We start from the raw sequence: 15,579 nt of genomic DNA, 5'->3' as shown, positions 1-15,579 counted from the left end.
AATACAACAGACAGTGTATGCTTACTTTGTTCTCATTCCATTTCTGTAAAAAGAACAACAGTTGCTGAAGTCTCCAGTGACCTATGACCCTGAATGGAAAAAAGTGGGTTAAACCCTTCGATGACCCCACCCTTACATTGACGTGTTCTCCCTACCATGACAAAGGTGGATAAAGGTGGAAAGATTTCACGTAATCCATGGACACCAGTGAAGATCACAAATCATTGACGAAAAAAGGTTCAGTGCACTGTCTAGTGGGTCTAGATGATCCAACTCCCCATGGTAAAGTGCCTAGGATAGCACAAGGGTTACAGAATGGATGGATGACATTATTCTAAATTAATGACGAGATATGAATAAAATATATGGAAGCGGGTGTGTCTCACAATTTAACATAAAAGTCAATACAAGAAATGCTTTTTATTTTCACAATAAAGTTGCGTTCGTTGACTCAAAAATGAAATGAAAAATCAATACGCCAAACAGCTTTTAGAAAACTAAAACCAACAAGGAATTACAGCATGGTGCAGTTCTATAAATGGCCACTCGGGTTGTTACTTGAGGAAATGTTTTTTTATTGAGCAAAAAATTCAGATTTGACATCAAAAATAAACCTTTGGAAAACAGCATTTTTAGGGATTGGTTTTATTTTGTACTTGTGCGTTTGTGTGGATTCAGCAATACTCTCACTTTGTTGGGTTCACACAGACTTAGCTCCAATTGATGTGCCCGTCCTAATCACATTAGAGATTTTTAGCCAATGAGGAATTAGTTTATGAGCTATTTTATTAGCTATTATTATTATTATTATTATTTATTAGTCTATGAGGCATCCTTTAATGACGGATGGGCTGGAGGCAAAGACATAAGACTGATAGATCTACAGTTACGTGTATTTGTACCACTCCTACAATTTCCAGTACTACCACTAATAATAACAATTACAATGTCAAAAGTAATACTAACAATACAAAATAAAAAAGGGCCTAAAGTTGCAGCTTCAAATAAACACATAAAAGCACAGCCTTGTTTTGTTCTTCTCCTGAAGCAACCCATAGCTGTTTAGAGTCCCACTCCAATCGTCTTCTGATCTATTGTAAAAGCATTCCCAGTGTCTTTTAGTTATGATTAAACCGTTTTTAGCCCAAATCAACTCCATCCCCACATCCCATCACCAGTTTGTTTACTTGCTGTCGTGCTAGCTTACAGCCTCACACCCTCACACTAACATTACTGGTGCAACAACAATGATGAGTAATTTTGGAGCTAAATCCACCCGTACAGTTCTGAGTCAGCTTCCAGCTCAGACGAGGAAAACCATGATGTTCATGGGTCTTTGTCTACAGGTGAATCCATCTGAATGGAGCAGAGCACAGACCCTGTGGCCCACCGAGCGTATTTTCAACATAACAAATGAGCTCTTTTTCAAACAACATTTTCTCATCTGCTCCTGATTGAATTTCAATAAAAAATACACAAATATGCCGTTTGAGCTTCATTTTCTTTACAAATATCCTCCATCATCAGAAAAATGCCACAAGAACATGTTAAAAACACCCAAAACAACATTTTCATCAGAGTGGGTCTTTAAGTGTGTAACTTATACCTGAAAAGGTGGCTCAGTCAGCAAAGTAAACAGAAGTAAGAAGACAGTTTTAGGCCCAGTTTTTAAAAATGACACAGATGTGTCAGAAAGAAAAACCATAATTACATTTAGAAAAAAACAAACAAAAAACATGCAAAAGAAACTCCAAAAAGATGAAATTGCAAAACAATCCAGCTGTGAATTCATGCTTCAAACTGTGAGGATAATCCTCTGTTAATAAACTGTATATAAATAAATATTTATTATTTCTAAAATGAAGAAAGCAGTGAAGATGTATATCATAATACAATCATTTTTACATTCAGATATTTCCAAACTGGATAAAACCATGCATGGCTTGGTTAACTAGGCTGCACTTCTGTTGAGAAAACAAGTCACCTCTTCAACACTTCATAAGGCAAAGTAAATGTTTGCTGAACCAACTATCTATGGTTTGTGTTCCATTCATAGTTATGCAGCCAAACCTGTAGTGCTGTCATTTTGTAGCCTTCAGCATGAACCCCACGCGCTTACGCATCATAACTGTGGGTTTAAAGTATGTGAAACTGTGAACAGGTTTGCCAGGTTTTTCTCTTTTACTGGAAACGGTAATTGGAGCAAGCAAAGAGCTTATTTTACAAGAGATCGTTTAAGCGCAGAAAGTTGTTTAAAGGTGTCGGCTGGGTCTGTGGCTAGATCAAAAAGATTTGTGGACTTTAACCCATCAGGCCAGGGTTGGTTATTGTGTTATGAGGAGTCTAAGCAGTGAGTTAGCCACAGGTACACAACAAAAAGGTAAAAAAAAAATTAAATAAATAAAAAAGAGGGGCGGGACATTGGAGAGTGTGACACACAGAACTGTGAGGTGTGGTGTTTCTCAAATGCAGAAGACGCTGTTTGGACTTCCTACACAGTAGCTCCTTGGAAGTAAATATTCTACTTCATATACTGATTCTGTAAAAGTAAGTAGCAGTGTGTTTTTATGTACAACAACAATCTAACATAGTAACAGGTACCTGTCCAAACTTTTATTTTGCTTTTTTTCTAATGTTTTCATGCTCTTATCATAGACTGCCGCTTTGTAAACCTAGAAGAGAAGCGGCATCTCACAGCTTAAAAATGTGTTACCTAATAACTTTTTTACTGATCGGGGCAGAGAAGTGACGCCGATTATCTTCTTTTTCGCAGGTTGAAAGCAGAGTTGAATGTGTTCAGCTCTTTCAGCTCTCAAACCTCTTAGTATTCTGGGGTCATCCATAAATGAAGAGGAGAAAGACGGTGCACCTGCCTGACAAGATTTTTTTATGGAAGGATGCCTGAAGATTGACTGTGGAAGTTAAATGTTTTACACTGTTTGTGTCTTTTCTTTTTTTTTGGCTGAAGATAAAACCTTCCCTTGATCACAGTGTAATTCTTGCTCTGCTCTAAAGCAGAATGTTGGTTTTTGGATGGGGGCTTTTTTGCATGTTACTGTCCCTGAGCAAGTCAGTCTGGAGTTTGGAGATTCATGAGTGTGACCAAAATGAAGTAATTTGCCTCCAAAATACAAACGATGCTCCAACCGGATCTGCTGAAGTTCTCCTGTGCAGCGGACCAGTAAGTTCAGTTATTAAGCTTTCTGTTTAACGTTCAGCAGGCTTTTATTAAATCTGTCAGTAAAATAACTCAGGGGTGACAAAAACAAAACAGCAAATATTTAATACCGAGGTGGTTAAGAACTTTTTTAACTCTTTGTGTTGTTGTTCTTCAAGGCTCTTTCTGACTGTACTGCATACGATGAAATTCCTGATGCAGAAGTCGACACCATGGATGTTGTGAAGCTAAACTCTACCTTTAGGCTTTGCTGTGGGAAAGGGCCATGTGCATTATGTCTGGTGATAGATGCCACACTCTACATCCCTCCTGATAAAGACCAGGAGATTGATGGTCAGTCTGGGGCTGATGAGGAGGAGCAGAATGAGGAGAATGATAAAGGTACATGAATTTCAATCATCAATACCTTCATTAGTGTTGATACAATGCCTCTTGAAATGCTAAAGGAGCCTGTTGCTGGATGGTCTAGATTGGTCAGAATGCATAAAAAAGCATACACAGAACATAAAAAAAGTGTTGTGTAACAAACCAACTTGTCTTTCTTTAAGTCAGTGTTAAGAAAAATAGAACTGGTGTATTTTTTTCTTTTAGAACTAATCAAACCATCTCTATTACAACAGATTCTATTAGTGTGTGTTACAAGGACAGAGCGAGCATAGGCACGTGCAAAAAGGTGGAGTTTAAAGTTAATACCAAAGCTCTTGATCCCAGAGACCAGACTGAGGTAATCCAAACTTCTATGTACTCTGCACTGAACTCAAGACTCTTTTATTCCAGGCACATAGCTTTATTACCCTGTTTATTTGTGACGTGCAGATCTCCATGGTGATCTCCCATCATGGAGGATTTCCTTTCAGCCTTCAGATGGACGTGAAAGCAAAAGGTTTCTCTCAGACGGTTACAACACCATCGCTTCAGGAAGGTAAAGCTTTGACCTCAGAGCAACACACTCAAAAAGTCATCTCATCTTATTTTCTAACTGATCAAATTTGGGAAAGAAGTCCAAAGCAATATGCACATGGTTTCTGACTGGTCGTGTGTCTTGTGTGTCTGCATCTGTCTTCAGTGTGTTCTCAGGAGAAGCTGCAGAAATACTTGCCTGCATGTCGAGGTAATAATTGATCCACTCATGAACCCACGCATAGAAATTTACACAAACGTAAAACAAGATTTTTCACTGCCATATGGACTTTAAGGAAACTTTCCTCTCTTGTTGTCAGGACCCAATGTCACCCATGTTATAAATCATACAATGAATTGGATGGAGTTGCATATTGCTGGGAAGAGTGAGGACCTTTCTTTATTGTGTGTCCAATACGAAAGGGATGGAATTTGTCAGGTAAGTGCCTAAACTGATGTTTAGTAAGGTATTACTGTTCTTGGTGCAAAAGTAAAAAAAAAAAAACATTAAGACTGACTAAACTCACACTCCAATCATCTTTAGATCTATTTTCAAAGCGGTTCTCTGTAGTCTATAATTAAGGCATATTCTTGTATTATGATTATGCTGTTTCTATGAAGGTAATAACGTTCCAAAATGGACGAGCTTGTAGATTTCATGTAGAAAAAATAAACAGTGCCGTTTCCTAGGACATGGTTTCTGTAGAGCGGCCATTGAAGGTATAATATCACTGGACGAATCACGTGCGACGTAACCCATAGGATATGCCTCACTTTCAGTTCCAACCAAATTAAATCAATTCAGTAACCATATTTCTGCCATATGTCCGTCGCCATGTTGAAACCAGACGTCCTCAGTAGGCGATATTGGTCTTTCTACATTTCTATGGCAGCCACTTCCATCAATTAGGAGTAAGCGTGTTAGAAGGCCACACCCCTACCACTGAAAGTGAGTTTGAAAGAATCTGTCAATCAAACTCTTTGAACATTCGACGCAAGGCCACCTACTGTTATTAAGACGTCTGATTGGTCAGTTTATAACTTAAATAACTTGCACTATGGGAAAATTATCGTGAAAAAACTTAGTCTATGGGATTTCAACTTTTTGAGACCGGCAGGTACTTGCTGTTTTGATCGCGAGGGGGGAGGGGTTGTTCAGTCCAGTTCTCATTTACTGTCAATGAGAGTGACTGTAGTTCTTTAGAAATTTGCCTCTGAGTTGTGGGCGGGACTGTTGGCATGAAGCAACTCCGCCCCAAATTTGTAGCCGACTCAAAGTATTTTTTACGTCACAGATACATTTTTATTTAAACTGCATTTTTACATCAGCTAATGATTCAGGAAATTTTGAATAAAGCAATACTGACACCTGCAATTTTAAGTTAAATAAAAAAAAATGTTCTACATCATCAGAAAAATACCACAAGAACGTGTTAAAAACACCACAAACTCCAACTTTATCAGAGTGGGTCCTAATAATTCTCAAAAGAAAATGTAATAAATATAATAGTATCGTATGGGGTAGGCAATCTGTCAATAATAAACGCACATATAAAGACAAGGTTGTGCACAACTTTGCAAAAAAAACATTAATGCAACATTTAGTTTTACGCTAACATGTCTGTTATACGACTTTTCTTTGCCTTGAATACGAAATTTCCCTTGTAAATGCACTGTCAGAAAATACATCACGGGGTCACAGGCATAAATATTGAGTCAGGAAACATAGATTGTTCATATTTGCGCATGCGTATTGATGTTTATGTATCAAACTAAAAAAATGAAATGGGAAATTATCTAGTTACCATATCTCTTTCGACAATTGAATAGAGCATATAATAATACAGCATAATCTGGCCGCATTTAGTCAGTGCCGGGCGTCAACAGCTGATGTGTTAACAATGCACCAGCAAATGGTTTCAGACCCAGACCTTGTGGAAAACAGTCCAGGAAGCGGTAGCAGGTATGCCACTTAATTCATTAGGAGTAAAAAAAAGGTGCATGTCTGTCAAAATAGGTTGACATTAAAAGGATACCAAAACAAAATTAGCTAAGCTGACTCTGAGCTAAAGAAAGCTAACTGGCAGACGACTGTTTCTGCAGTAAAAAAAGATCAAATTGTATTAGATGCCCGAGCCACCTCCAGGTGATTGAGCTTCTCACCGTACCCCTATAGGAGGGCCCAACCACCTAATTTTGGCTGCTCAGATTCAGGACCTTGTTCTTTCGGTAAATAGCAACTCAACAGCTTCAAATCTCTTTGATTTTTGTCCCAGAAAAATAACGGCTGAATTTCTCAACACAGTGAAACTGTGAAGGGGATTTGTCTGACAAACCAGTCCTGTCTGTTTGCTGATGACACTGTTCTTCTAGATTCCTTCAGCACAACAGTCAACTCTATGAGGAGCAGTTTCCAGTTGAGCCAAAAGCAGTTGGTATGAGATTCAGGACCTCTGAACCTCTCAGGATTAAAACTAAACCACCTTCCCAGTCTTCCACTAGAGAAAATCAAATTGTCAAGTCAGCCTTTTTTTAAATCCACCATTAACAACAATTCTCACCCCTTTTACATTTGGTCAAAGTAGTGTCCTCTGTAGACACGTGAATTCAGTGGTATACATGCCGTGGTTGGGAGACGTTCAGGTTTAGAAATGTCCTCTACAGAGGAAACATTTGCATTGCTGGTAGTCAGGAGGATAAAACAACTATGCAAAGAACAAACCTAATCTTGACGACCGATGGCAACCAATAACTTTGAGATCTGAGAAGTTAGTAATTTGTTTGGCAAAAACAGACTTTGACAAATTAGGTTTTTAGTTGTTCAGGCCACACCCAAATCGGAGCATATAATTGCAAGAATTAAACATTTTTAAGATTAAATAGATTGATATATCAGTACCAATAATAATAATTAATTTTAATTCTCAGTGATGTCATGTCTATTACATTAAATAATTGCCCCCATTTTCCGTTGTGTCAAAGGACCTGACGCAGCACTGTTGACCAAAGCAGGTCAACAGTCATGGTTCACGTGGCTGAGCTCAGAGCTGCATTCAGGAATAAGATCAATGACTGACTGTAAAGCATTTGTTCTAGTTATACATTCACACAAAAACCAACAGCCAATGTGAACTGAAGTGAAACCAGTGTGCACAACTTTAAGTCCAGCCTTTATCAGAACGTGGCCCATTATCTTGCTTCACAGTGAAGCAACACCAAATTAGTCCTTACAGCATTCCTTTCTCGGAAGCCTGTGATGGTTGCTCACATATTTCCCATACCAGGAAGTAATTGACTTGCAGCACACACTAATAAACATACTTGTCAGAAAGTTTCATCATTAGCCTCCAAAAAATGTGTATATTGTTGAAGCATAATTACTCTAGTGAGAATGGCAGTGCTGTTTAAGTGAAATGTTTTTGTTATTCCATTTGTAGAGATTGAAGGAAACAACAATACCACTGGAGTCCCTGGCTCCCTGCATGTGTTTCCAGGTATTGTCACTTCTTATTTTTTTACTTGGCATAATAAAGTTTTACTCAGACTCCTGTTTCTGACATTGTTGTTTATTTGTCTGTTTTTAGGCATGGTATGACGTTGAGCATGAGTCAATGCGGACTCTTTACTGCCCCTTCAGTGATGAAGGTTAACATTATTGTTTTATTTAGCCTACTAGTTTTGGTTAGTAGTTTTTTTTGTTACAACATTATTCTCTTTATTTATTCTAGACTTTCCCCAAGATCTGCAAAAGAACATGCATAAAAAGTTGACAGTAGATGTGCACCTGAGGCAGGTGAAGGACCAGAACGCGATGCTCTTTTGGAACCTTTCTGCCCCCTGCAGGCTGAAGGCTGAAGTGCAGCTCTGCTCTGAATCCAGCTGTTTGAAGTCAAATGCTGCCACAGAACAGCTCACAGTTAAAAAATGGGAACAGACAAAGTCGCAACTATGGGTAAATACTGCTAATTCATGATTTTAAAACTTTTAAATATTTTACGACATATCTTTTTATTATTTATTGGTAAGTAATCAGTTTAGATTGAATGAACGTTTTCTTATTTATTTCTCTTCAGAAAATTGGAGGCATGTTTCCAGATGTTAAAGGGACATGGAACACATCACACTGTGTTCAGGTAAGTATTTATAATATTCCATCTGTCATATGAGAGTGTGATTTAGTTGTTTTGCGAAAACTGAATGACAAATTTTTTTTGTTTTGTTTGCCTAGATAAAAATAGAAGGAATGATGCACAAGTTTGATCCAATCTGTGACAATAAAGGTAAGTTTTGTATGTTTTCTTAAACAGAAATAAATGAAAATTAGGCCAGCATATGTAATTATAAAATGTTAATTGAGCCATCTTTAACAAATATTTTGTTGTACTTTCAGCTGGAAGGCTGCGCTGGAGTCTTTTGGTTGTTGTTTCTATGCTGCTTATCTGCATGACCGCATTCATGATATATTTCTTTCATGACTTCATTAAAAGTAAGTGTTTTTCATATGTCCACATATCTAAAAAGGCTTATGGTACATTAAATAATGGGGAAAGATCCATTAAAAAAGTTTCATGTTTGGTGGAGTAGTGATTGGCACTCTCGCTTCACTGGTTTCAATCCCAGCCAGGAACTTGCTGTGTGAACTTTGCATGTTCTCTTGCTTGTGTGGGTTTTCTCCAGCTTCCTTCCACAGTCCAAAATCATCATTCATGGTTTGATTGGTGATTCTAAACTGTCTATCTATGTGAGTGTGGGTGTGTGTGTGTGTGTGGGGGGGGGGGGGGGGGGGGGTATGTGGCCCTGGGACATAAGGATCACTTGTAACCTGCTTTTGTGCAACTGTAGTTGGGATAGGCTCCAGCAGCCCTGTGACCCCAAAAGGGATTCAGCAGGTTCAGAAGATGTTTGAATGGATTTCTTACAATCACACATTTCATGTCTCATCTCCATGCCATGTCTTTTTACTGCACATTGCTTTGTTCATCATTTGAGTTTTGCAGTTTGAGAAATTATATATTTTCTTAAAATAAAATACGTGTTTGGTAAACCCAAAGAGCCATCAATCATATTTTCCATTTTCTGTGATTTATAGAGTGGGTGCAGTGCTATCATCGTGGCAAATTTGTTCACAGTAAGTTATTTTAGTAAGATGTCTTTATTTTTATTTTCATATTTCAAAAAAAAAAGACAAATGTTTTCTGATTGTTTCTTTTGTCCCTCAAGTCGCTCTTCAACCAAAAATGGGTCATGTGGTTCTGGTGAGCCCCCCAGAGGTGGACGACAGGGTTTCAGAGTCTGTTCGCCAGCTTGGCTTGCTCCTCTGCCAGCGGGGCTTCAGTGTTTCCGTTGATCATTGGAGCAGGATGGACCAAAGCACTCTGGGACCCCTGCCGTGGCTGCACTCGCAGCTGCTCAAGGTGGACAGCATGGGGGGACGATGTGTGCTTATTTTGACCCAAGAGACACAGGAGAGAACAAAGGATTGGTCCCAGTCAAACGAGGTTGGAAATGGTCCAGATCAACCCAGGTGTCCGTACTCTGATCTATTTTACGCCACACTGTTCCTCATTCAAAGACACAAGCAACAGAACACGGCTTCTAAGCACTTTACTCTGGTGACATTGGATTCCAATCTAACTCAGGACAAGGACAGGAATCTACCAGAGCTGCTATGCAAGTTGCCCCTGTTCCACTACCCCACACAGACTGGAGCACTCTTGGCCGATCTGTCTTCGCAAGAGAGAAAAAATGTAAGGATGTGGATATGGTCAAGGTGGAGAACCCAAGATGTTTAAGAGAGACTATAATCAAACGCTGTCCATTACAGATCTTGGCAACCCTCTGCACAAAGTAGTCCATGTAAGTGTACTACAAGTGTACTCAGACTATAACCCTAAACAGACAGCGCTGGACCAACCACTTACATACAATACTTGAATGTAACCAGACAAGGGTGGTCAATGACATCAAGTCCCTAACGAAAAAGAGTCCTTTAAGTGTGCTTAGTCTATACTAAAAGTCAGGCAGAAGTTTATTTTTACACACTATCTATATTTCTTTCTACACCACATGTACACTTCAAGTAAAATAAGCTTCAAGTGTGCCAGTGTACCAATTTTTCCTCAGGGGGGAGGGGGGGAATAGATTATAGAAGAGAGTATTTTGAGAGTAATTGGTCTTTTTACCCGCACTGATAAGTTTGTTGTTATTGACGTGAGAGTTACTTTAAAGTAAAATGAAACTTTACTATTTGTTTGTTTATTTAAAACGTCTCTACTTTCTTTGCTTTTCTATAAATAAATTCTCTGGTCAGCCGTGATTGGTCCGGGATCGACAGCAGCTGTTGATTTCATTGGTGAAACAGAGTTGGTCAAGGAGCGTTTAGAGACGCTTGTTTATATATACCTTGACACACTTGGAAGGGCGGTGTTGGAGGGTTTGTGCGATGTACACGGTCTCCGCTCGCTTGGGGTGTTTTTTGTTTTGTTTTCCAAAGTTTGCCGGGCATTCTGCTGTAACGGCTTCTGAAGACAGTCTAAGAAAGGCGTTAAAGTGGTAAAGAATTCCTTTTTTATTTTGGTTGCATGACTCAGCTGTCTGTGTTTATAGAGTGAAACCCATTTTGTGTGATATATTAACCTAAAAGGAAAACAACACAAACTTCAGCAAACATTTTCTGTGAAAGCACACGTTTTACGTCATTTAGTTTTAGTTTACTGTACTGCCATTAACACGCAGCTTAGAAAGTTTTCGAAATTTTTCTACAAATCTAATTTCATGGCGGTGTGTTTGTGCCAAAAACCATGAGGTGTTGAAGAAAAAAAAAGTATTTGAAAGCCTCCACGTGAATATAAATACAAGTATCATGTAAATTCTGTAAATATTTGCTGTGTCGATTTGTTGTTTTAAACGTTTCATGAACAAGAATAAATGTGAAAAACCAATAAAACGTTACTGTGTCCTGCTTGTGTATTTTTCTTGCTTGTATAACTCATCTGTTTTCATGAAGGCATCAGTACCTGAGGTGGGGAACAGGTGGGGAGGTCAGATGAAAAGCAAGGGGCGTGGCAGAAACCTGCTGCTGCTTGTGTGTCTGTGGAGTCTACCTGCTGTCCAGGTGAACGGCTGTCCAGAGGCCTGCAGCAGGTGTTCAGGCCACAGACATGACCAATGTGAAGACTGCAGACCTGGATGGACTCTCCATGATAACACCTGTGTTGGTATGGTTTTCAGAGCTTTGTGCACAGCGTATAGATGAACACATGCCATGTGTGCATATGTGAGTATTTGTTAGGCTAATGGGCTTGGTCAAGACATACCACTAGATTAAAGATATTTTTTATTGTTACTGTGTTTGCAGTGTGTATTTGGCGTTGACTGTATATGAGAACTGGATTGAGTGACTCCTCCCCCCTGGCATTCCAAACAGGAAGTACTCACTGGCTGCAGGAAGCAAAAATCCCATAGACTTCTACTGAGAAATAAACAGTTTTTACTAGGGCTGGGCGATGTGTCCTAAGTTATAAAATGTGTGATTCTTTTTCACAACAAATTAAAAAAATTTAAATAATTTTTTTGCTAGCCTCCATTTTTAACATTGTTGCATTGGAAGAAACGGGCGGGTGGACTTTACTCTGAACAACAGATGCCCACAGGAGAAGGATGATGGGAAAGACAGTTCCCCCAAAATGAATCTTCTTGAATTTGAACTAATCTATAAAGTCAATGTTTTGCCCAGCCCTATACTCAGTTCTTGCCCTGCTACATTAAAAAAAAAAAATATATATATATATATATATTCTATTATTTTCATGATATATTTTCTGCAGTGCAAGGTATACAAGTTATAATTCTCGTGATTCTTCCACGCCCACTTTCAAGTGGTAGCAATGTGGCCCTCCAAAAAGTTCACTTCTAATTGGAGTGGTTGCCATAGAAACGTTGACTCGGACCGACTGGGACCACTCACTACTTAGTGATGTTGTCTGTCTCTAACTTAGCGTTCGTAATGTGGAAAAAAAAGGGCAACCCTTTATTTGGTGTGAGCCAGAAGTATATTGATGACATCACACTTAGTCCAGTTCGCATATATAGTTTTTGGTTATAAAAGAAAGACAGCATTCCTGCTAATCTGCGGACTTTGTCTGCTTTCATTCAGATTGAAACTTAAGAAATGGTTTTGTTTGGAGCTGTACTTCTAAATTAAGCAGAAAACGTGGAAGTGGGGTGTAGCTTCATAAAAGCGGTCATGTGTTTGTGTTTCAGACGTGGATGAGTGCGGCTCTGAACTAGATACCTGCCTTCCCAACAGTTACTGCCTAAACACAGAAGGATCGTTTGAGTGCAGAGGTGGGTGCTGCAGGAAACTTGTTAGTGTGGGGAAGTAGAGCCTAAAGTTAATGCCTCAGTCACCACTGCCCTTAGGGGTGGGCCTCCTGTGGGTGAAAAATGGGCAAGCCTGCATGGGGCACACAGGAAGTATCAAAGTCGGACCTTGCTCTGTGTGAAAATGTTCATGTGCATTTGTTGTAGCGAGCGAACAACAGGCTGTAGTGAACACGTAAGCAAGGGTAAGTGAAGGTGAGTAAGGTAAGGTAGGGAGTAGGATAAGTAGCGCTATTCGAGTGAAAGGAGCCTATATTTAGCATATTATTGTTATTTGTTCTCTTATTATGATTTGTATTTTACAATAAAGTGTATGCTCTTGTTCCCGTACTTAATTACTAAAGATTTCTTCTATAAAAGCGACTTTAGGTCAGAAAAATACGGTACACACCTTCTTGTGAATAAATAAATCACAACTGTTTCTCTCATTCTTCAAGATAATTAACCAACGGAAACTAAAATGAAATAACATGAAATCTTATTACGTCCTATTTACCAATTCCCTACTCAATTTCAATCTTTCCTGTGGTTAGATGAATGGAAAAAGTGAGTGGCCTTTGTTTTATCAGGCTGTGATGTCGCCTGTGTGGGCTGCAGAGGTGCAGGACCAGCTCACTGCAGGAAATGTGCTCCTGGTTACAGATTCACCGGCTCCAAGTGTTTAGGTAATTACACTGGCAAATGTATACGGTTTTTTAGAATATATTTGAAAATGTAGATATTTCTGTTATCATCACCATAAAATGTGTAACCATAGTTATTGATATACATGACAAACTGTACATTTGAACAAAAAAATAAATAAAAAAGGAAATACCAAGAAAACAAAACTATTAAGAAGACAATATTTATTTTATGAAGCTTGCTTTTGCTAATCATGTGTTTTAGGGACTTTTGGCTTTCTGCTTAGACGTAGATGAATGCAGTGACCGGGTGCTGGCCTGTCCTGGTTTGGATGAGATTTGCATCAATGCAGACGGCTCCTTCCACTGTGACTGTGCTGAAGGCTTCGTCCGCAGGGATGGAGTCTGTGTGAGGGAAAAGCTGCCCGGTAAGTGCAGTTTGCTGTGAATGATGCTAATGTTAAAGCATTCATGGATTGATAAAGATTCTCTCTTAAAGTTAAGTCATGGCATTTTACTTATTGTCCAAATATACACATGCATGGCGAGATGATTCAAAATGAGGAGATAATAAGTCCAAACGCCATGGCTAATATACAACAAAACTTTAAGAGTAAAAAAAAAGAAAAACCTGACACTTTTCCTTCATTTGTTTCCTAATCCAGATCTTCCAGAGAAGGGTCTGTTTGATGATATTAAGGACGACGAAGTGGAAGTGCTGAAGCAGATGTTTTTTGGCGTGCTGCTTTGTGCGCTGGGTACACTGGCAGCAAAGGGAGACATGGTTTACACGTCTGTGTTTATTGGAGCAGTGGCTGGCATGGCGGCCTATTGGTTCTCTGAGAGAGGGGACCACCTGATGAACAGGTTCCTAAAAGAACCCTAACGCTAAGCAACGTCTAACTCAAAAATGTTAATGAATAAAGATTTTTAATTATTTAAAAATAACAGCCAATCTAGAAGCTCCACAGCCAATCAAAAGTCGAGCAAACAGGATGTGGAAATGTTTGTCACGTCTTTAGGTTTGAAAGTAAAACGCTTTTACCCCTTCTGACCTCGAAAATCAAATTAACTTAAGAGCAAAATGAGCACATAACTGGAAGTCATCTACTAAGTGGAAACTCAGTGGAACTGTGTCCGGATTCCCACCCTAACCCCTAAATACTGTAGTGTCCTGGATTTTCAAAGCAATTCAGACGCCATGCTCTCACCTTTATTATTTCTTTCAAAACGGCGGATATGACGTCATCGATTTCACGAAGTTAAAATCTAATTAATATGAGCGTTTTGTGACGATTGTTTATGAGTCCACTGTCTTCTGAAGATAAAAACGATGATTTATTAAAAAAATCCATTTAAATACATTTTTCATTGTTCCGGCGCAAAGCATTGTGGACTATATTCGCTGATCTAGTGAGCATCGATGCACACTAGTTCTTCACAGAGACCTCTGGGAAATTTCTAGGGCACTTTGGGAATTGTGGATTCGGACAGCACAACAAAATGGCGAACACACTAGTGCACTAAGTAGGGGTTAGAAAAGGAATTCGGGCACAACCTCTTAAACACAATATGGCATTGGTGTCAGCATGGAGATGTTATCATGTGTGGGTAACAGCGCTCTGTGGGGAGACCATCATTTAAACGGTTAGAAAACTCTTTTAACAGCTTAATTCAAAAGATATTCTGGCAAAACTGATTCCACACTGAGATATTTACAAAGGTGAAACATCAGCAAATATAAAACACACCTTAAATGATTAACATAAAGTGTAAACAACTTGCTTTATTAATAAAAATGGCATAGCTGTACTAGGACTTGTTTCATCCATATTTTCTGTTTTTTCTTTGCCCTTCACTGTCTTGTATCCATATTTTTTTTGCTGAGGCTGTTCCAGCAAATAAAAACGCCCCTCTCACCCTCCGCGGGTGGTTTCTCCTCCAAGCTCGGGTCCTCTACCAGAGGCCTGGGAGCTTGAGGGTCCTGCGCAGTATCTTAGCTGTTCCTAGCACTGCACTTTTCTGGTCTGAGAGGTCTGAGGTCTTTCCAGGTATCTGTTGTAGCCACTCCTCCAGCTTGGGGGTTACTGCCCCGAGTGCTCCAATTACCACAGGCACCACTGTCACCTTCACTTTCCAGGCTTTCTCCAGTTCTTCTCTGAGTCCCTGGTATTTCTCCAGTTTCTCATGTTCCTTCTTCCTGATGTTCCCATCGCTTGGCACTGCCACATCGTGGTATGTGTGTGTGTGTGTGTGTGTGTGTGTGTGTGTGTGTGTGTGTGTGTGTGTATATATATATATATATATATATATATATATATATATATATATATATATATATATATATACATCCACACACACACACACACACACACACACATACAGTCCAGACACGTATTGTATTTCATGTCAGTGTTAGTGTGACGAGTGTGCAGGTTGTAACTGCAGTTACCCAAAGCATAGTCTATGTATTTTCCCCAAGGTTGTCAGATATTA

The 15,579-nt window shown here is 39.2% G+C and overlaps 2 protein-coding genes across 2 annotated transcripts; both read left to right on the top strand.

Annotated features, from left to right (window-relative positions):
- Positions 1–2,218: 2,218 nt before the first annotated feature.
- LOC144992117 (interleukin-17 receptor C-like) lies at positions 2,219–11,024 on the top strand. The gene is made up of 15 exons (XM_078946932.1): positions 2,219–2,547; positions 2,774–3,181; positions 3,337–3,559; positions 3,799–3,902; positions 3,995–4,100; positions 4,245–4,289; positions 4,399–4,517; positions 7,516–7,572; positions 7,663–7,723; positions 7,807–8,030; positions 8,152–8,211; positions 8,307–8,358; positions 8,469–8,564; positions 9,168–9,206; positions 9,299–11,024. The coding sequence occupies exons 2-15, from the start codon at positions 3,020–3,022 to the stop codon at positions 9,868–9,870; spliced, it is 1,920 nt and encodes a 639-aa protein (XP_078803058.1). The 5' UTR covers positions 2,219–2,547; positions 2,774–3,019; the 3' UTR covers positions 9,871–11,024.
- On the top strand, positions 10,501–14,895 carry creld1a (CRELD disulfide isomerase 1a). The gene is made up of 6 exons (XM_078946934.1): positions 10,501–10,630; positions 11,085–11,295; positions 12,341–12,424; positions 13,030–13,125; positions 13,371–13,511; positions 13,749–14,895. The coding sequence occupies exons 2-6, from the start codon at positions 11,124–11,126 to the stop codon at positions 13,967–13,969; spliced, it is 714 nt and encodes a 237-aa protein (XP_078803060.1). The 5' UTR covers positions 10,501–10,630; positions 11,085–11,123; the 3' UTR covers positions 13,970–14,895.
- The last annotated feature ends 684 nt before the right edge of the window (positions 14,896–15,579 follow it).

The sequence above is a fragment of the Oryzias latipes genome, chromosome 5 (genome assembly GCF_053564925.1).
Source record: "Oryzias latipes strain Hd-rR chromosome 5, Olatipes_Hd-rR_3.1".
Taxonomy (NCBI): Eukaryota; Metazoa; Chordata; class Actinopteri; order Beloniformes; family Adrianichthyidae; genus Oryzias; species Oryzias latipes.
Note: the sequence above shows the minus strand (reverse complement) of the source record. Positions and strands in the feature narration are given on the sequence as shown.